At 44.8% G+C, this 22,887-nt stretch overlaps 1 protein-coding gene across 1 annotated transcript in view; it reads left to right on the top strand.

The window, feature by feature from the left end:
• The window catches only part of LOC144133833 (BTB/POZ domain-containing protein 6-like), a 39,546-nt gene extending 23,077 nt beyond the window's left edge, over positions 1-16,469 (top strand). Inside the window, exons 2-4 of the mRNA XM_077666915.1 lie at positions 13,708-13,931; positions 14,517-14,825; positions 16,184-16,469. Of these exons, the coding sequence (XP_077523041.1) occupies positions 13,708-13,931; positions 14,517-14,825; positions 16,184-16,469 (819 nt within the window). The remainder of the gene's footprint in view (positions 1-13,707; positions 13,932-14,516; positions 14,826-16,183) is intronic.
• Positions 16,470-22,887: the final 6,418 nt, after the last annotated feature.

Below are 22,887 nucleotides of genomic sequence, written 5' to 3'. Positions count from 1 at the left end.
TGTTTATTGAACACTACGCTGGTTGGATGGATGTGCAGAGCGTGGACGGGCGTTGTGCAGCGTCTTTGGTCGGCCACTTGCCTCTCTCAAAGATGTCCTCGCTTGAAGCTTCGTACTATCGCAGCGGGCATTTTCGCAGTGGGCTTTTCGCTCGTCGCGCGCGTGCTGCCGAGGCTTCAAGAACGGACAGGTTCAGAGTCACAACGCGGGCGCGCCTTGTAACCGCTTTCTCTGTGCGCAAGAGCGTCAAATATCCTGGCCCGCGGGGCCGTGTGTCTCTCACTCATGTTGGGTTGAATGTGGAATGGACAGAAGAATAAGTGGACTCTTCTGCTTAATCACGATATATAAGGTGAGTTCGAGGGTTGCCTTCTTGGCGACAGCAGTTACGTATAAACTGGTCACAGTGAGTGAGTGATAACTGATATAGCGAATGCGTATGCTTGAAGTTCGATATTTCAAGCCACATTGTCGAAGAAGAAATATTTAAATAGGACTCACCTTCTATGTTGAAGGACTTCAGTTTCGCAATATATCATGGCCCCTTAAATACTAAAATAGAAAGGTTCATTTTAGGCAATTATTCGTATAAATATTGAGCTCTTTCAAGCATATAATATCCGCCTAGCTGTACCATCCACCTGTGCTGACTGCGCCGATCGTATCTGACGCAATTTTTAAAATAAAAACCTTTCGCAAACGGTAAAAAAACCCACCTGGTATATGTGGCTTGTTGACAGAGTTAAGGCCAAACAGGGGATTACGGAATAAATAGGAACTACTTCTTGCACGGGGGTATAGATAAATAAACGAGAGGGAAAGAAAAAAATTGCCGGTAGGTGTTTGATGGCGTGAGCGCAGCCGGAGACGGCTGATGCGTGCTTTAGAGAGAATTTAGGCCTGAGGTTCTGGTCGCGGATGGAGATTCTCGTACAGAGGGTAAATGACTAGATACGTGTCCGAATTTGGGCGCTCTCACGGTGGTTGCGGGGATGGGAATCAAGCTTAAAACATTTGCCAATCACTGTTGCTTGTCCGTTAACTTATAAAGCTCAGCCGTTGTTATTCTTAGCCATGAGTTATCAAGCACCGGAGGCTGCAAATGTTAGCAAAGATTTGTGAACGTATCTATGGGCGGAAAGCAACAAGAATGAGGTTGCCGTTATTTGCGCCCTGTGTACACGCCGTAACTGCGCCACTTGGGCTCATTGTGTTTGGAAGCAGCAGAAGGAAGGCATTTAATTATTATGAGGGAGATGTAGTACAATTATATATACCGGCCGGTTCTGTTAAAATGTGCTCCCGAAACGTCCTAATAACTGCGAGGGCGTGGGACAATGAATAACAGAGAAAGAATCAGAATGAAATGAAACTCTAGTGAAATCTTGATATCACCTCCTACCTGTAAGAGGATGAACGCAAACACAGCACCTTAAACGTATGGTCGCAGTAAAGGTTGTCACTATTAATATCGGCTGTTTCAGCGAACACTTTCAAAAGTTTTCAAAAATATGATTTATGGAGTAAAAATATCACATTTGCTACATAGTATTACAATTGTTGGTGGACACCAGAAAACCGGTGACCTCATCTGAGGCGGTAAGTTGGTTAACTAGTATTTAATAAATATTTCTTTAATTAGTAGAGTTTAGGAGCCTAGTGGGAATTGGAGATCTGTACCCGATCTTTAGTAATAGTCTTATGAGTCGTTAGAATCTCGAAAATGGGATCACCCCTCGCCGCTTCGGCTCGACAAGATTTGGCAGCATCATGTGAAAATACATGTGCTTTACAAAACATGCAGGCGAAGCAACCCCTACAGTGCAGTAACTAGTCGAAAAGGCGAACTTTTGTCGACCCACAGCGGCGAGGGTAATTGCGTTTTCGAAATTCTAAAAACTGATGTGTCTATTTGTATAACGACCGGCTACAAATCTCTAATTGGAACAAGGCGCCTAACTCTGTTAGTTAAAAAGTTACTGATGAAAAGTTTGTTAACAAGTTTACTATTTAACAAGTTAACAAGTTTACTGGGATTCAAGCCCGCGGCGGCGCAAACTGATCCGCTTCCCCGGCCACTGCACGACAGCACTGTGGAAGGAAGGAAGGAAGGAAGGAAGGAAGAAAGAAAGAAAGAAAGAAAGAAAAAGAGAGAAAGAGAGAAAGAAAGAGAGGAAGAGAGAAAGAGAGAAAGAGAGAAAGAGAGAAAGAAAGAAAGAAAGAAAGAAAGAAAGAAAGAAAGAAAGAAAGAAAGAAAGAAAGAAAGAAAGAAAGAAAGAAAGAAAGAAAGAAAGAAAGAAAGAAAGAAAGAAAGAAAGAAAGAAAGAAAGAAAGGAAGGAAGGAAGGAAGGAAGGAAGGAAGGCCTCAGACGTTGCTGGCACATACCCACTATGGGGGAGTGGCCAAGACACAGGCGGTGTATCCAGCACTGTGCTATCGCCGCACCCGATGTGCATTACACGTCGTCATCTTCATCAACTAATATTACTATGGAAGTAATGTGCATGCGTGTACACTCTTGTAAGGGTCGCTCTTTTTATTTTAAATTCGGAGTGAATATTGTACGTGCTGCCAATAATTTTAAAAGGTATGACTTTTTCTCCGATTTATCAATGTGAAGAAATAAATAAGCAAATCCGCATATATGGGCATTAACGCTATGGCGTCATAGCCCTAATTAAGGTATGAGGCCACTTTTAAAACTAATATTTTTGATAAAATTCAATTTTCAAATTTTCTTTTATAAAAATGCCGATTCATTCCTCAATGAACTTTAACAGAAACAGTGCTTCTAATCAACACCGTTACAAAGATACAGCCAAGGTTGTAATCACCTGAACGTTTTTCGAAAATTAAACTAAACTTTTTACAGCCAAATAAGCAGCCAATGTTTACATCGTTTATTTTTCTTGATCACTTTTAAGTTTAGATTTATAATATCTGTTTGTTACCATCTGTGCCTATTTTCATTTGTATTTATATATAAAACGCTCACAAAAGCAACGCAGGACGTTCGGGAAACATTGAATAGCTATATCAGGATAAGAGCACTGAAGTTGTGTTGTATTGTGGCATGTGCCATTTGAAAAGTGGTAAAAGAGGTATGCTAGATGGTTTGAAGCATATTCGGATCAAACCTGGTCGGCTAACACAAAGCTTGTCTGACAGGTGACCAGTAGCATATCTGGAAATCTCTTTTGGTGTTTGGTGCCGCAGGAAAATTCACACAAAAAAATTAAGCTTCCACACACGTAAAATCAAGAAAAAACAAGACTATGGTGGAACTGAGTTACAAATATGGTAGATTTTAAGAATTTGGGACGTTGGTATATGGAATTTGCAGCTTCTCCGAATCTTCTTTGTCGTTTTTTTCAAAACTAACTTTTGTTGTCCTTCCTCCTTACGGGAGCAATCCCAGCTTTACCCCTGTACGAATTTTCTCATTCTGGGTACTCTTATTGTTTGTAAATCTAGCTCTGTTATAAGCCGCGAAAAATTTAAGTCGCGCAATCTGGTTTCTTGCTGCTACATTTTTTCCCGAAAGATGCCTGTGTGAAAACGATCGTTTTTGGTCATTCCTGTATACGTTACGCAGTGACAATTGATGGTGCGACAATTATTTTTGTTCATTGCACAGCTCCTGCCTTCATGAGTATAACGTCAAAAGCAGTTTGTCTAGCGAGAAAATAAATATTATAACTGGTGGCTTCAGATGTATATTTAGAAAGTTTTTAAATATAAGAATGTAATAAAGTCAATTTGTTCGGACTATTTTACTAAAATAGAACACCAACCTTCTTAGGACAGTCTACTAATTTTCTGTTTTTCTCTGGTATTAAATTTTTCTGAAAAGTGGCCTCATACCTCAGGCGGAGCTTAATTTTTTCAATTTTTTTGCACCATCACAGTAGGTTCATTTCTGCACACTGGAAGTCGTCGTAATAGTTTGTGTAACATAATTGTGTGCTTTCTTCGTTATGCCTGTTTCAAATACTTTGTTTTGCTTTCTAGCCTCCCCATCTGTTCTAGTTCTTGTGAATAATTTTGTAATTGTATTATTGCAATGCTCTTACACTTGATTCTAGTCCACATTTCGTGGTACTTTGCATCTTTTCCCCCTTCTCTGTCTCTGCCTCTAATTTTATTTCTCTTGATTTGTTTTTTGCATTATTCTTGGTGCTAGTATTGTGGGTCTTTCGTGCCCAGAAGCCTGCCAAGCTCGGTGCTGGTTTTACTCCTGGTGTCCTTCACATTTTTGAGGTGGAAATAAACATGGCTGGTAGATTTATTATAAACATGGGCGTGGTGTGGAGAGAGGGTTGCCTGGGTCAAATGTGCTCTAGCCTAAATGTTAAAGGGATGATTGACTCAATAGCGCATTTTGCAGTAAAGAAAAAGAGTGGAAAGAAAGTCATTCATTCCAATGACTTCGACCACCATCCCATTTTCAAGTGCACGCACTTACCCTCTGTCCATGCATCCATCCGTGCCGTGTCAACAGTTCGTCTCTGGGGAGAAGTAAATATGTGGTGATTTTGATGATTATCAGGTGTTTTCAACAGCATTGTCTTGGTTTTTCCATATCAGCGTTTCTATTTTCATTCTCCTGAAGATATGGCTGCACACACTTGTCAACATAATGTGAGCACGAATTCAACTTATGTTGACCGCTACCCGTTTTATGTAACCATTATCAGTTGATATTTGATAGTTGATCAGATCATAGTTGATCATTGATCAGTTGATATTTCTTTCTTTCATAATAGTCCGGTTCTGGTATAAACAGCGTCGTAACAACGTTGTCCATAAACGTTGTTACACGACAAATCGCCCGAATTTTCGTTCATTCACTGAAATATTCGAAGTCTGCGCAAGCATCATGATGACCTTTTGAACTTCCTTACTTTACTCAGCCATAATGGTTCGTTAATATGCCTGTCTGAAACATGGTTAACACCTGTAGATGGCAATCTATTTGGTCTGCCAGGATATACCAGTGAATATAGTTACCGTGGGGGTTCAACGAAGTAGCGGATCTCCCATTTTTGTAAATTCGTCGATTTCGTACACTCGTCGTCATGATCTTTCGTTCCGCAATTTGCTGTGCGAGTAAGTCTGGCTGGAGTTCGACCGGAATGTTCTGTCCCTCAATAACCGGAATACAATCCTGGCGTCCGTTTATCGTTCCCTGTCATCGTCGTATTCGGTCTTTTGTTCGCAGCCAGAAGAAATACTCATCGTCTTAACCAACGAAAACAAGAACATCATCATTTGAGGTGACATTAACATCAACATACTTAATCCCAACTGTCAGTCATGCTCTGATTATACCAACTGCTTATTTAGCTACGGTTTCTCTTCCCTAATCGATGCTCCAACCAGGTGCGACACTTCTGGTTCTTGTACATTGATAGATCATATATTTTCCTCATTAACTTCTGATTATACCACTGGAGTAATAGATTATTCCATTACTGATCACTATCCTCCGTTCTTCCTTCTGGGTGTCGCGAAACGTACGCAGTGCCACCAATATTCCAAAAATTCTTTCAATGAAACGTTATTTATCCAGAAGGTACAAAGCAATTGTTGGGAGAGCGTTTTTCAGGAGAACTGTCCTGACAGGGCGTACTCGATATTTTTATCAACAATAACAAATTATATCAATGAGTGCACAACTCATGTGTCCTTTCAGCAAAGATTCTCGTCTCCCAGAAATCCATGGATTACAAATTCGTTGCTGCGCTCTATAACAAAAAAGAATAATCTTCACAAAAAGGTTAGACTGCAGCCGTTCAACACAGCATTGCGAACTAAATTTAAGAATTATAGCAATATCCTTTCTGGTATCCTAAAACGCGCAAAACGCGACTATTATGAAAGACGGATAATTCAGAACGGAATGAATACCAGACGTAATTGGGAGCTTATTAAAGAAATTTTAAACATTACAGTCTAACACGGGCATTAAAATAATTTACGACAACGAGGAATGCATAACCGAGGCTGACATATCAAATGCTTTTAGTGATCATTTTTCCACTTGCCAGAACACGCTATCGCCTAGTGTTTTACGCCATCTCCCACCTTGCCCTAATTCAGTTTTCCTTCGACCGGTTTCTTCCCAAGAAGTTTTAAAGGTAATTTCTTCTCTTAATGTCACTGGACCTGGCCTAGATTCTATTCCGCCTTCTAGAATAAAACTGGTTGCGGCAGACATATCATTTGTTTTTGCAGGTATCGTTAACAAAACATTTAGCACAGGCATATTTCCTGATTTGATGAAACATGGTAAAGTATTCCCTGTGTTCAAAAAGGGTTCTCGTGAAAACATCAATAACTACCGCCCAATTTGTATTTTGCCGTTTTTTAGTAAGATCATTGAAAAACTTATTTACACTCGTCTAATGCACTATCTCAAAAAATTTAATCTTCTTTCTCTATTTCAATTTGGTTTCAGGCAGAATTATTCGACGGAATTGGCATTACGTAATTTCACGGATAACATTAAACGCTTTATTCACGAAGGGCTTGTTGCAGGAGCCATATTCATCGATCTAACAAAAGCCTTTGACACTCTCGATCATTCTATTCTTCTGTATAAGCTGAAATCTTTCGGTATTACTGGCCCACCTTTAAATCTTATTCGCAGCTACTTGTCTAACAGGCCTCAAGTAGTGTATCTTAATGACCAATTCTCTTCTACTAAAGTAATTAATTGTGGCGTTTCCCAAGGCTCTATACTAGGCCCATTGTTGAGTTGAGTTGAGTGGTTGTAAACTACCGGTGGGATTAGCCTTGCAGTTGCTGCCGGCAATTGCTCCACCGTAGCGACACTTAAATAGAAATCACAGAAACACTGTCCGCAAAAACTCAAAATAGACACTCCTGAGGTCACCATGTGGAGGCCAAATCCGTGTCCTGCAGGTAAAGTAGAAGAAGGCGAGAAGCATCTCTTCTACTCGACTGGCTCCCGCGCGGGAAAACAATGTCCTGAAGAGAACTGTGAGGAACTCCTGCCTTCTTGAGGGATCCGAATAACACAGCCCGTTCCACGTTGTACAAAGTACAGCACAAGAGGTAATGTTCTATGTCACCACACACACCACACGTTGAACACAATGGTGACAACGCTAGGCCAGTCTTATACATCCACGCCGGCGTACGAGCAGAATCCGTGCGAGCGCGGTGCAGCAAAGTGGCTTGGTACCTTTTGAGACCCTTGGTCACACATGGCTGATGAGGAGAGCTCCACAAAGAACTGAAGTGGCACAACACCACATCTCTGAACATTTGCTTGACTTCATGAGGGACTCCATGTACTGGAATCCCGGAGAGAGCTGTATTGGCGAGGTTGATGTTGTTCTTATTATTTATAAATAATCTACCTAATGTACTTACAAATTGTAACTGTTTGTTATATGCTGATGACACGACCATCTACTCATCACAGAAATCGCTTACCGCACTTCAAGATACACTTAACACTGATCTTGACAATGTGTATTCCTGGTGCACTGATAATAAACTTCAAATCAATCCCTTAAAAACAACCTTTGTACTATTTCATAATCCACAAACGTCTATTTCTTCTCCTATAACTGTCTCGTTAAATACTTATGTTATACCGACATCTGATACTGTTAAATTTCTGGGTATTGCTCTCGACAAACACCTTAAGTTCAATAGCCATGCCAACTCGCTAATAAAAAAGGTTTCATTTGGCATCCGCATATTATTAAAACACGCGCATTCTTCCACCCTCATAATATTAGATCGTTGTATCATGCTTATATTAACAGTAATTTATCATACTGTTTATCTTCATGGGGTAATACATATGCCATTCATCTCAAACCACTTCAACGTCTTCAAAATCAGTGCAATAAAATTAATGATCTTTAGCTCATTCCGCTGCCATTCTTTACCTATCTATCAACGTCTTAACGTTTTACCTATGCAACAGCTGTTCTATCATAAGTTATCACTCATTACATTTCGTCTCTTTCATCGTGAAATAACCTTAGACAGTCTTCCTTTTGATAACCTCATGAACAAAAATAATACTAGGTTTTCAGAACGCTATAACCTTCTATTACCTAAAAACAGATCTAACTATGGTAAATTTACACTTCGTTTCTATGGTATTTCACTTTGAAATCGCATCTCTGTTAATATTAAGTCATCTCTTTCATTGCAGTTTTTTAAACACAATATGAAAAGAATACTGTTACCAGAACCATCTTTTCATTTGTCATAAATACATTTATTAAATTTTCTTTACATTATTTCTGTTATTGGATCTTTAGGCTTCATGTTTCTGTAAAACACTGCACTTTTCTTTGTCCGTAATATGCAGAAGAGCCAAATTTTTTATTACAGATTACTAGATATTCCTGCTTATGATTATAATTGTAATATTACTGTATAACGCGGTTTTTAGTATATATCTAATTGTCTTCTATTTATTTGCACTTGTTCCCTATGAATTGTATTTCTTGACGCGTTTTTTATTTTTCTTTTGTTTTCTTTGTTTGTTCGCCCTCTACTTGCTGCTCTAATACTCTTATGCACCCACTAATGATAGGAGGTCCCCCTGGCAGTTTCTCACTCTGGGACCTCCTGATGCTGTATATAATATGTAAGCCCGTTTCTTGTACATGCAATAACAATAAACTGGAACTTAAACTTTAACTTGAACAATCTTGTGCCTTGTATAAATCCATCATTGCGCCTTGTTCTTGTCGTGCGACAGAGGCTCGTGTCGAGGACTCTGTTGCGCTACAAAGATGGCTGCAGAGAGGTGTGTCGCACGACGGACATTTCTGCTGCGTTTAGTCCTGCGACAAAGGTGTCCGTCGCAGGCGTTGTCGCACGACAGATATATCATGCAGTTACTGTAAATTAAGAAGTAATCAGAGAAGCAGAAACAGCAGTTCCCCGGAAAGAAGCGCCAAGCTTAGGTTAAGTGCTACAAAGCAGAAACAGACGGCAACAGAAACCTGGCCGCCCTTGGAGCGCCCGAACGGCGGCGCCCCGAAGAGAGCGGACAAAAGACCACCAACAACCCGGCGCCTTTAATTGGCAGCGAAATTAGGGAGAGCCGCGCTGTCGTCTACAGACGGCGCTTCAGCTACAAGCCTGCAAGCGGTCTCCTTCCCGAATGAACTCCAGATGTCAAACACGGCGCAAGTGTGGTGGAGGGGACGCGACCACCAAACCATGTGCACGTGCGGGTGAGAGAGAAAGAGTGCCTCGTGTATTGAGGGTGAAAAAGCGTGTGGACGGGGCCAGTGGGAAAAGAACTGTCGTCGGAAGAAGACGTGTGTAATGCCTCTTGAATATAGTCAGTTTTTGTTATCGTTAAACAGTTTTGTCCCTGTGTGATTTTTCCGCTGTTATTCGAACCCCAAAAGTTTTAAAGTTCAGAGTTGTAGCATTATCGCTAGATTTAAAAGAAGCTACTATATATACATTACATGGTGCCGAAACCCGGGATGAAAAGGCAGCGGTGAAATCCGAACGGACCACGAGGGACGAGGGAGAAGACACGCCACCTCACTGTGCAATCCAAATTGGACAATAGACAAAACCGACGGGCCAACGGAGGTCACTGCCACGAACGTGCATGCAGCCGCTAACAGAAAAGAGACTCAAGAGACAGTGCTGCAGACTTTCCGCGCCTTTGCTCTGGGGGAAACTAAATACGGCTGCATCCGGGGCGTAATGGACGGTGGAGGCCAGAAAACGTTCATTCAAGAAGACGTCTCAAAAACACTTGGTTTGAAGACGTTAGGAGAGAGCGAATTTCATCTGAACACCTTTTTGAAGCCTGCCACGCTGTTGCAAAGATGCCGGCTCGTAGAACTTCGCCTTCAGAGCCAGTACAGCGGCCAAGAAACCAGAGTAGAGGCTATTGATGTGCCCTTTATATGCAAGGATGTCCGGCAGGTGCCCGCAGATCCCAGTTTTGTGCAAAAGATGGAACTCGGAGGTGCATTAATCGCAGACAAATTTCTCTATCCCTACTTGGCATCGGTCCCAGGAATTGGATGATTAATTGGCGCCGATAACCTCTGGAAATTCCAAACTGGTGAAGTGCAGCGAAGCGACGAAAACGAAAGGTTGGCAGCCGTTAACACCAGGCTTGGTTGGACCATACAGGGGCCGTTCAGTGTGACCCCCAACCTCATACTACCAAACAATGTTTGCATATTACGAATAGGTTTTGAGACGGCTGAAAAAGTCCACACTACGCTGCAGAACTTCTGGGAGTTGGACGCAATTGGCATAAAAGATTCCCCAGAGACGCCGAACGCTCGACCACTAGACAAAATACAATTGGAAAAGAAAGGTCAGCGTTATGAAGTTACACTGCCATGGAAAGACCCATCGCAAGAACTCAGTGACAACAGACACATGGCGGTGCAACGGCTAAACAGCTTGGCGAGGTGACATGGGCGGAACAAAGAACTTTTGGAACAGCACGACTCGAATATTAGAAGTTACATGGAAGCTGGGCATGCGGAAAGAGTACCGAAGGGAACCATCGGTCCTGAAGCCTTCCCATCTCATCACGGGCAAACGGCTGATCGCTTTGCCCGAAGCAAGGACAGCGTCCATTCATTCGGCCACTGCAACAGACATAGGCCGAGATGGAAATACCGGCAAACTATAATGAATTCATTTTGGAAGCGATGGTTGAAGTAGTACATCCTCCTGTTACGGTCAGCCCACTTCGCCTCTTCAAGCCCTGCGCGTGTCATGGCCGTCGACGACTTGGTGATCGTGCACAAAGAAAAAGCGCCGAGGCATATGTAGCAGACTGCTCGCCTTGTGGAGGTATTTAAGGGGCGAGATGGACATATTCGATCATGCACCGTCAAGATGCCGTCCGGGGTCATCATGAGACGACCGGTACAGCTCCTCTACCCATTAGAAACAAACATGAAAAGAGTTTATGCTCATTTTCGGGGGGGGGGGGGGGGAGGATGTAAAGAAAGAAGGAAACAGAGAAGCAGAAACAGCAGTTCCCCGGAAAGAAGCGCCAAGCTTAGGTAAAGTGCTACAAAGCAGAAACAGACGGCAGCAGAAACCTGGGCGCCCTTGGAGCGCCAGAACGGGTGCGCCCCGAAGAGAGCGTTCAACAGACCACCAACAACCCGGCGCCTTTAATTGGCAGCGACATTAGGGAGAGCCGCGCGGTCGGCTACAGACGGCGCTTCAGCTACACGCCCGCAAGCGGTCTCCTTCTCGAATGAACTCCAGATGTCAAACACGGCGCAAGTGTGGGGGTGTGGACGCGACCACCAAACCATGTGCACGTGCGGGTGAGAGAGAAAGAGTGCCTCGTGTATTGAGGGTGAAAAATCGTGTGGACGGGGCCAGTGGGAAAAGAACTGTCGTCGAAAGAAGACGTGTGTAATGCCTCTTGAATATAGTCAATGTTTTTGTTATCGTTAAACAGTTTTGTCTCTGTGTGATTTGTCCGCTGTTATTCGAACTCCAAAAGTTTTAAGTTCAGAGTTGTAGCATTATCGCTAGATTTAAAAGAAGGTACTATATATACATTACAGTTACTGTTGTGTGACAGATTCGTGCCGCGCGACCAAGAGCAGCGCGCCTCGACACTGCTGCCTGTCGTGGGTTCCACCGCGCGACAGAACTACCTGTCGTGGGCTCTGTCGCGGAACAGATTTCTGTTGAAGGTACTGTGGTACGACGCAGTAGTGCTACGTGGCAGACAGAAAGCTGCCTATCGTGGATTCATTCAGTCGCGTGGCAGACTTCTGGCATGCCTCTTTTAGCGCGGCAGATTCCTGCCGTGGGTTCCATCGCGGCGGGACAGACTCCTGTCGAGGATATTGTTTTGCTGGAGAGTTAATTGCCACATCGCCGTCGCTCCGGCATGGCAGCACAAAATAATCAATGACATCATTTAAAAACCGTTTTGTGCTATAGTATTAAGTTTTTGTGTAAAAAATTTGTATGCATACGTAGGTCTAAATATTAAAATACAGAGAACTAAACTTCTGTACAGTCTTGGAATGGAACAGTAGTTTACAATTGGTAGCGAGACACTGGAAGTGGTAAGGCAATACGTGTATACAAAGGGCAGTGTAGTGGCACTATTATCATCAGCAGTGCTGCGCCACCTGGGCTCGTAAATGCACTCCCGCTGGCTACGTGGCGCCACGTGCAGAGTAGAATAAAGACTCCTGGCTTCCTGGCTCCTAGCCTGTTCGCCTTGTCCGCGTCGCGCTCCTTTAATTTGTAGGAAACTAAGTCTCTGTCTTTCTACAGTCAGGTAGTGACTGCAGATCTGGACCATATGAGAGTGAAAAAATGCAACAATGGGGCATACTTGACAGCTACTCTCGAATAAAGAACGGCAGTTTACCAAAATCCCTCAAGATAAAAGTATAGTTAGCTGTCTATTACCGGTGCTCACCTGGGGGGCAGAAACATGGAGGCTAACGAAAAAGGCCCATCTTCAGTTAAGGAAAATATAGCGAGCTATATTGAAAGGAAAATAATAAGTGTAACGATAACAGAGAGGAGGAGAGCAGAGTGGGTCGGAGAACAAACACAAACAATTGACACTCTAGTTGAAATAAAGAAGGAATTGGCTTGGAACATGTGATGCCAAGGTGAGATAACTGATAACAATTAGGGGTAACAGACTCGGTATAAGTGAAGGCATGTGTGGCAGAAAGTTAGGTGCTAGATGCCGCTACCGAGAGGAACCTGTAGTTCGTGCTGCCGGATCAGAGAGCTGCATTCAGATTTCGTATTAGGGAGTATTGTAATCACCCTTAGAATTTTTTCCTCCTGACATAACATTTGAGAGTATGTGAAAATAAATGATTCAATAAACGCTTTCAGCTGATAACTCTACTTTTTGTATGAAAGTTTTCTGTTTTAGTTCATGCGAAATGTTTTCCAAAAAGGTGAAATATAAATTTAAGGAGCCAGGAACAAAAAACTGAAATAACGCTGCATGGTCAAAGAAGGTACTTCTTTGCATAACGTGGCGATATGTTTCAACATCACGATCAAAATTTTTGTTGGTGCCCTAAAGGCTCAAGTAGGAGCTGTAAACGAGAACACTTCTCTTGAAATTTCTGAAAGGGCAAAAAAAAACGCGCCTTCCGTTCTTTAGGAAGCAAGAAGCGTATACAAACAGGAAGTATCTAATTGTAGTGTAGCAAAATTATTGTCCCCCATAGAGATCAACCCAAGCGGAGGTGACGAAGTGAGCATTGGAAGTCTATGTCTAGTGAAACAAAGCACAAGCTTGGATGCTCACATGGAGACTTTGGTATAAATATTCAAGACAAAAAGGCTAATCTCCAATTAAAGTTGCGATGAAAGTCGGCAACGTAAAAAGATCCTGGAGTATCCCTAAGTGAGCCCCATCGGCAAAGTTGCTGCTACCACTTCAGCCCAATGGAAAAGTAAAGCAGGAGTGGTGGTTTTCTCGCTGGTTTCTGTGGGTTTAGTTAAGACTAAGCAGATATGCCCTCCATGGTTTGCTTAGGAGTTTTCTGTCAGGCGACAGTATGCGCATCATGTATTAGGTGCTGAAACTTCGAATCTTTCCCACCATGATTCGTAGCAGCAGTTTTATCTGAATCTGATTTCTGTTTCATGCTCTCCCACGGCACCCACCCCTCCCTCTGATACTTTCTGACATCTGGTTGTAGATCGAGCTTGAGGCCTCTCTCGACAGCGGTCGCCTGACCGATGTCGAGTTCAAGGTTCACTCGCCTGTGTTTCCCGATGTTCCCGAACGCAAATGTCATGGCCACAAGCAGCTCCTTGCCTTGAGGCACGAGGTTTTCGAGGCCATGTTCTTCGGCGACCTTGCCGAAAGAGACGTCGTCAACATAACAGACGTCCACCCAAAGGGCTTCGATATCATGCTCAGGTGAGGAGCACTGAAGCATAACCCTCTTCCTCCAGAGAGCCGATATCTTGCATAGCGCGCATGCCAGGCAGATGGATTATGTTCCTTTTGTTGCATCTGTCATTCCCTAATAAACTGCTCTAGAACGTGTTTTGGTTTTTGCAAATGCTCTCAATAATCGACTATTGTTTAAAATAAAGTAGGATAGTGCCTGTATGTTTATTATTTTCCTGCCTCTGGTTGCCTACAAGTAAACCTCTGGCCACTTAAGGTATAAAAATGTCAATTTCTGTGTTTCTCACTGGCTATCAAGAAAAATGCCTAAATTAACGCAGGGATGGCTGATGGTGTGGTCTGGTTTTCCTCCAGTGCCTGGCCAACAAGAGCAGTCAAGAGAACTGAGGAGGGAGTGAGCTTGATTTTTTTTTTAATGAGGTGGGATGAGAGGGGAAAGGGGGCCTTGAAGATGTGGCTGTTCCAGGTAATTCTTTAGAGGTTGAAAAAAATAGCAGTCTAAAAAAACCTGAGGCTGTTCACACCTGTCACCACCCTGTTTCAAAGGCAACGCTGTTATCATCTTTTCATCTATCCATGCATATAATGCAGGTACCTCTACTCTGGCTCTGCCCGCATCACCAATGTGCTGGACGCACTGCACGCCCGAGCAGCGGCCAGGAAGTACCTCGTAGCATCACTGAGAAACGGATGCGCTGAATACAAACACAAAAACCTGCTTCCTTCAAACCTGTTCTCCTGCCTAGAATACTATACGCTGACTGGCGAGCCGGACAGGGATGCCTACGTCCCAGTAGTACTGCAGTCGTGGTCGCAGTCACTAGCGCTTCAGACTTTGTCTCTCAAGAACCTCGCCCAAGCAGAGCAGCACGTATTCCACTTCATACTAGACAACATTAGGTATGTGCAGCCCCTCAAGGTTTATAACTATGTACCATATAGATCCCTGGTAAAGCCGTAGTGCGAATGCGGGACCCCGCTTGGCGGAAGCACTATAGCAGCATCTCACTGATAAGATAGCAGGAATCATACAATGATGATGAATTTTTATGGCATAAGGGCGTCTGTGGCCAAAGAGTGCCATGGGACAAGGTTTCTTCATCTGCTCAAGGTGGGCTTAAAGACCCATTTCCTAAGCATTTCAGCCTAAATACACTGAGCACCAGGCAGGGGAAAGCTTGTGCCCACTGTATCACCTGTGCACTGGGGGTAGAACCCCGCGCCTCCCGCATGCGAGGCGGATGCTCAGACCACTATACACCACCACAGCGGTTTGAAATCATGCAGCCATATTTATATCATGGATGTACTCAAGACATGTATTCATAAGTGAAATAACGAAATGCTTTGGAAATGAACCATTGCGTACAAGGTGTCAGAAGCAAAGACTCGAACTAAATGCAATACTTCAAAAGGCATTCAGTAGGCGAAATTACTTCAAAGCAGCCAAAGAAGAGTGCACTGTTTTGAAACAAGTGAAATGAATTCCGGAATAAATTAATCAAGTACTCTTCTTTAGTGCGTCTAAAGTCTATGAGTGGAATGAGTTTTAGGCTGATCTGGGGTCCGTAGGTCAACACTTTTATTACAATAAATAAGAATTGTAAAAGTGCTGTTCTTTCATATTAATCACTGCAATGAGAAAGTAGTGTTGTTCCTATTTTTTACTTATTTGTTAATAGTTCTTGTTTTATTCCTTCTTTTTTTCTGTTTTTTGTAGCTGTGTACATTCTTTTTATTATTATTGTTATTAGTATCATGTATCCACTCTCCTTCTGTACAACTCCTGCGCCACAGGGCTTTCTCAAAACTTGTAAATTTATCTTGATGTTGGCAGTGTCGTAAAGCCAGCAAAAGATTCTGGTGGCTCACCAGAGCTTTTAATCACCCATGATCACCTTGTCGCACTCGCAACAATGTTTCTCGTGTAAGCTTCGTCCGCAGAAAATACGAAAAACTCCATAAATTATTTCACAATCCAGTTGCCCGTCTAGGGCTCCTCCATCGTCTGTTGCTCAGACACCTCAGAGCACTCTGACGCTGGAGAATTCCAAGGTGCGTGGTACTTAGGCTACTTTTTGTATTCGTAGTGTACTGCGGCCTTCTGGGGCAATGCTAGCAGTAGTATTTTGTTTACACGATGCAGCACAGGTGTATAAGCTGTTCACACGTTCACTGCAAAGCTAATCATTCCACAGTCTCCTCGTCAGCACACTTCTCTTTAACGGACCTCCTTCACTGCTTTTGTGGCCTTTTAGGCACGTCCGGGAGATCGATGTCGCCACAGCCGTCATGCGCTGGTCCCAGGAGCAATGCATCAAAAGCCTCGGCTCGGGTTGCCCACTCGAGCTGAAAGCTGTGATGCGTCCTTTCTTCGCGAAGCTGCACTTCCTGACCATGACCGCCGAGGAGTTCCTGACTGGGCGGGTCACCTGGGGCATCGTGGACAACGACGAGGCCATGTGCGTGCTGCGGAACATTGTGTCCAAGGGGGCGCTGCCGCTTTCTTGGGGATTCTACGCCTCCACACAGAGCCGCTATTAGTGCTTTGGAGAACACATACTTCAGATTTCTAGAAAAGGCGCACGTAAAGTGTGAGGTTGCAGTTTGCACTTTGTAAACTTCCGCCCAGCATTCACTCTGTGCGCTTCCAAAGGTTCGTTGGCCTATGGGACAGAAAAGAATTTGGCAAATCAGTAAAAATCAAAAAGACGGTTAAACTCACTTGAGTTTCAAATCAAAACGCAGTCAGTTTTTTATGCTGCGAACATTATGGAAGCTTTTCCCCTTATATGTGTGAAACGTTATTCCATGTAAGATGCAAGTAATATTTTTGCATGTTTTTTTGCCAGCTGTGTTCGTTTTCATAAAGTTACACTGGTTTTATCACCGTTTCATACTATCTTTATATGTTTTGCAAGTTTAAGTTTGAATGGTTTTCAAAGGTTCCTCGCGACCTTGAACGGGGAAGAAGTTTTGAAAATCAGTAAAAAATAAATAAAAGGTTAAACGTACTAGAATGTGAAATCAAAATGCAGTGAGTTTTTTTATGTCATGATCATTATGTAATGTTTTCCTCTTATGCTTGTAAAAATTTATCCCATGCAAGATGCAAGAGATATCTTAGCATGTGTATTGCACGTTGTATTTGTTTTCATAAAATTATCCTAGTGTTTAAAGACCGTTTCATACTATTTTTGTATCTTCTGCAAGTTGTAAGCTTGAACGGTTTTGAAAGATGTTGCCGAAAAACAACTGGAAGCATCTTTACTTTTAATCGCGCATAGGATCGCTGATGCAAGTTGTGTAAATCTCCCTGATATTCCCTCGAGACAACCGTCTGTCAATGGAGCCGTAGAGCAGGCTTACTCATGACCTAATGGAGTGAGCTGTTGGCGTTGTTGCGTGTGTTGTTTAGTTTCCTTTTTACGCACACAAATCGTGTAGCCAAAATTATGATCTCTGAACAGTATGTTTGCCAGTATTTATCTTGTCCTGAATAAACAGAAATGTTATGTTCTTTTTATAATATCCAATGTCAGCTACCCACTCCCTTTCTATGTTTTTTTCTGCCTCTATTCATATGTTTCAGGTAATTTTTGTTTGCAGGCTGATCCGCTGGTTTTTGTGTGGTAAATGCTTGCATAGCTTCACGAAATCCAGATAGTGTGATGTGTATCAACTCTCCTGTGGTGAACTCTTCCGATCAGCCGGTGCTTACAGACTAGTTATATGCTAAGTACTTGGTGCAATAATGCTCCGCTGAGATTTAAAGTTTACAAGTTTTGCATACCCTTGGCTTGTTCACAGTGAGCGAGAAGCCAGCCTGAAACCCGAGAGTCACTAGGATTTGATTGTGTGTAGTTAGGGAATAGGGGCTGCTTAAAAGAAGATTTTGTAGTGAATGCTTTGCAGAGCACCGGTGGAAGGGTGAGAAAATCTACGATGGTTAACTCGTCTAGAGCATTAGGAACAAAACAACATTCATTTACCGTGTCACGCTCTTTCACAAAACTTTTTTTTTCTGCTGGCGCCTAGCTGCAAGAGGGCAGGTTTTGGACGGAGAAGACCGATTTTAATTGCAGGCGCTCTTTTTTTCCATCACATTTTGATGTTTCCTTTCTTTGAGGTGTGTATGCGCTGTGCGATGCAACTGGCTTTGCGAAAGAGCAGCGAGGAAAATTGTACCTTTGCTATTTAAGTCCGCCTAAACAGACAATGACGGGGATAATGCATTTTATTAATCTCAGTTCTCAGCTCTGTGTGCGGTTACGGGGAGTGACGGCGTTGCTTTCGCCAATGGGCAGTTCTGATTAGAGTGCAATCTCTACGCCCCAAGAGGTTATATGCTGCGAATACCAGGAGGCGGCGATGTCACCAGTTATTATTGCGCCCTTCGTTGTACCTGTTGACGCGAACACTGATGCGATGTGGCGTCAAATGGTGAAATTTCCCAAAATACCGAAACCAGCTTTCGCTTCGAAGGCGCCATACCTTCCCAAGACTTTCATGAAGCATTCAAAGAGACAAAAGAGACCGGTCTCAGCTTAGCGAAATGCTTCATTATGAGTGTGCAAAGATACAGTCCAAAAACATACGGGGCAAGAGCGAGGCACCAGGAACAAGAACCAGTGCTTCACACATTAAAGCTCGGACATTGGACGAGTGGGCTAATTCGCCCGGCACAAGTGAGCATTGCAGTGACTTGGCATTACAGTATCCGCACATTCCGTTCAGGCCGCCGCGATGAAACGAGCATCAACGAGCATTTTTATTGTCTGCTAGAAAAAGAGACTGTGTTCTTGTCCCGCATCTCGATATAAAGCAAGGGGAGTGACATTAGGTCCGTTCGATTCGCCTCCACTCTCTGCACCAGTTCTGTAAAGTTTCGCAGCGGTGCCGTGGCGGTGTCGCGAGCGTGCAGCGAGAGTTCCAGCAGTTCAAGTGCTGCCTACTTCCAAAACGAATGGTCGAGTGCAGGCCTGGTCGTCTGCAAGCCTTGGCGTCGCCACAAAATTGCAGCCAGCAGCGTGGCGCCCAAATCAACGGCCGCCAACGTCCCGAACCGCGTGAAGAATTTTCAAACAGCACATCGCAGCGAAGTGTTGCCATGAATCAGCCTCGATGCAATCTCGCTGCAGCTAAGCGAAACGCACGTGTGTTCTTTTATTGAACACGACTGAGGTGTGCGCGCGCCAACTTGCATGCTAAGCGGTTATTGCAACCACGTGCATCATGCGCTGCATGCACGTGTTTGCTTTTTAGTTAACATAACCGGCTTCGAGTACTAACATAACTTTATTAGTAGAAAGGAAAGACGCCGGTTACGGGTCCGTCGAGAGCACTGTGGTCGAGAGATGCAAGGTGCCGGTGAGGGCCGCTGTCCCAACCTCCGTCGCCGCCTTCTCGGGTGGCCACTCACGTTCCATATGAGAGTCAGCGGGCCCGTGTGAGGCACTGTTATAATCGACGAGCAGAATGCTTTGAGTATATCCGCCGTTTATCGCAAAGCGCGACCGTCGTCGCGCAAGCCGTCGTCTGCTTCCATGGCTGCTGCAGCTGCACCATTCCGGCACCGACCATTGAGGAGGTGCACAGTTTTTCATCACTTTCCTGAACTAGACCTGCAGAACGTCGGCACTTTTTTGAAACGAATGGCGTCATGCAGCCGGCGCCATCTTGCACCGCTGACACGAATGGCGAAGTGCAGGAGCTGAGAACCAGTCCATGTAGTGCAGGCGAATCGAACGGACCTATTCTCCTGCGACCCCTGAAAAGCATATCCGTGACAGCAGTGGTCAGCGCTATCGTTTCGCGTGTCACGATGCAGCAAGCGGCCCGTCAATCAATTTCTGATTGGGAGATGCGATAACCGCCCGCTGAGGTCACCATCTGCAAGTTGGGCTCTCGCTCCCGACGCTGTTGCCAGAAGCAGTCCGTGCTCGCCGCCGGAGATGCAGTGCATTTGTGGGCCATCAGACAAGTGATAAGAATGAAACGCTCTGGTGGTTTAATTTGATCCAAGTCGCTTCGACGGAGCTCGTGCACGCGACAGCTCTCCGCGCTTCGATGTCTACACTGTCACATTCCGATGCTGCGGATGTTGATCACGTGAGTGGTGTGCGCCTGACTCGCTATGCACCGCGATGTTTCTTGCTTGTTGTGCATTAAATATGTGCCGTGGGTAATGTTAGCAACTGAGTAGCTCAGTTTAATTGTATCGAGCCGGACGCTGCTGTACCGATTTTCCAACCGCTGAAAAGGCGTGCAAGTGGAATCGTGCGCTGTCATGCGGCGGCTTCGTCTTCCTGCATTGCGCCGCAGATTCTGCATTGGCCGACCAGCTGAAGTTGGTGGGATAGAACCGGGTGCGCACGCTGGCTGCGTTTCTTCACGCTCGCGTTAATTTCGATACGTCTGTGGTTTATGAACGATGTCGCGGAAAGAAAAGAAATTACCGGGCCCAAAGGGGGACACTTAGTCACTAGTTCCGTCAGACAACACGGTAGCGTAGCCGCTTCCCATAGAGACCCATGCTATATAGACAAGCGTCATGTTTGTAAACAAAGGTGGCGCTGCGGTTGGCAGCGACACGGGGTGAAGGCAAAACGCCGCACGCCTACACTGCGCCAATCGACGCTGTCTTCGAAACCAACTTGCGTATGAGAATATTTAAAAGCGTGCGCAGCGCTTGTGGTTAGAAACATTTTTGTTGATGTTCGGAGAGTAGTTCTGCACTTTTTAAGCCTGTTCGCCAGAGTGTATTAGAAGGCGGAGCGCTGCATCGGGTGCTTCTCCGCTCCTAGTTGGCGACAACAGCGCAGCGCGCCGGGTCACGGTCGGGCTCGAGTAGCGGCGGCGGCGCGCGCCCCCTCGAGACCGGCCGTGGGCGGGTGAAAGCGCGCGAGGTATGGGGAGGAGCTAACCGTCCACAGTTCTCAAATTATGGGCCGATAAAGCATATTTGATTGATATACTGCGCTTCAAACATCATGTGCAGCGCTGTCAAAGCTAGCGCTCATGTTTGCGGTGCCTGCATCCGCGACCAGAAAGTAGTGCGCTATTTGTGCTGAGTGAAACACAGTAACTGTTTCGCCTGTATGCCTACTAAATGACACATTGGTCACGATCTTGATTAAATACACTGTTATTGCTAAGAACACGTTGTTGCTTTCTCGTGCCATTGACCACTGGGCACAGAACAAGCGCGGAGTAACACACCTACATTTATTTTCCCGTCCGGACAACTTCCGTACCTTTCACAGCGTTGCACCTGATGTATAAAACGGAGTATAGTGCAAGATAGGACGACGTGATGCAGGACGCAAATCAGCGTTCTCACACGACGAACATTGTAATGTGCTTGCTATTTTCACCGAGTCGCTTCACTCCGGACACCTTGGAAAGTAATGAACACTATAGCTGCTTAGAATAATGCAAATGCGATCCGAGAGCTCCACGAGCTCATGCATAGACGTTTTCCTCGAGCTCCAAACAAAATTTACGCTCAATCTATAAAATGGTGAGCTATAAAGTGATTCGTTATATTTTAGAATTTATTCATGTGTGCGCATTCTGCTTGACCGGAGTGGCTTTTGGCATGGAATTTGCTTGTGTTCGCCAGGCTCTGATCGACCTGCAATGTGAAAATTCAAATAATTTGGGACATAACACTACGCGACTTTGTCGAGGCCCTAGTGTCATTGGACCGGTGTCAAACGACACACTTGTTGAAATTCGCGAAAATGAAAACAAAGAAAAATTGTCGTCCGTGCTACTCTCCGAGTCCGGTGCTTGTTCAAGCGCGGTACGGTGTGAACGCTGAATGCGGCTGGTGGCAACTTTTTGTGGTTTTTTTGCACGCGAAGTGATTCTCGGGACGTCCGGGTGATAAGCATCAAAAATGACCCCTGCGTTCAACTTCTGACCCAAGCACACGGAATATCGCGCCTAAACGTATGCTGAGAGCTCGACAGAATGAGAACGAGTCGCAGGCGTTACTTGATTTTTGCGCTGTTCACCACGCGACCGAACATCAAAAATGCGAAGTCAGAGACAGGAACCTGCTGATTAGATTTGAATGCAGAAACGCAATATAATAACCCAAGGGGCGAAACGAGCTCGGCGGTAATAACTAGCCGCGAAGCCGATCCGTCGCCAAACTTGTCCTGCTCCTCGACCCCTGCCCGTCGCTTTCGCGCATATCTGACTGCAGTAAACTTGTGGAAACTTAAGCTATTTCCTTTCTTCTGCATTGCGGCTCAACCAACCGCGCGACAATTATTCGGCACGCCGTGAATGGTGCCCAAAAACACGCAAGCGTGGCGCACCCAATGCGGAAGGTCCCGATGGATGGATGGATGGATGGATGGATGGATGGATGGATGGATGGATGGATGGATGGATGGATGGATGGATGGATGGACGGACGGACGGACGGACGGACGGACGGACGGACGGACGGACGGACGGACGGACGGACGGACGGACGGATGGATGGATGGATGGATAGATGGATGGATGGATGAGGCTGAACCCTTTAAATCGGGCGGTGGATCAAGCCATCTAGCCATGACATGAGATTTTACTCTTGTCTTGATTTTAGCCACCAATCAGATAAACTTCGCTTCACTGCTGGTGCCAGCGCCACCGCATCTCTTTGACGTCACGGCCTGATGCTTGTCTAAAGGCACCCATAGCGAAACCCGTTCTCATAGACACTCTTGCTTGTATTGGTTGACGGTTCCACTTCTTACCGATGGCTGGAGCAAGTTTCCACCAGCAACTCTGCGTTTGATCTCTCGCAGATTCGAACTCGGTCTCTACTGCACTCCGCGATCAATAGGGGGCCCTCAATCTTAGCCCTAGAATCCACCAACCCCTCACCGAGTGTGACAGCGGCACAACGCCGGGAAAACACCTCTATGTGTGCTCTTCAGGTTATCGCACAGAAATAAAACTA

This window comes from Amblyomma americanum, chromosome 5 (assembly GCF_052857255.1).
Source record: "Amblyomma americanum isolate KBUSLIRL-KWMA chromosome 5, ASM5285725v1, whole genome shotgun sequence".
In the NCBI taxonomy this organism is placed as follows: Eukaryota; Metazoa; Arthropoda; class Arachnida; order Ixodida; family Ixodidae; genus Amblyomma; species Amblyomma americanum.
Note: the sequence above shows the minus strand (reverse complement) of the source record. Positions and strands in the feature narration are given on the sequence as shown.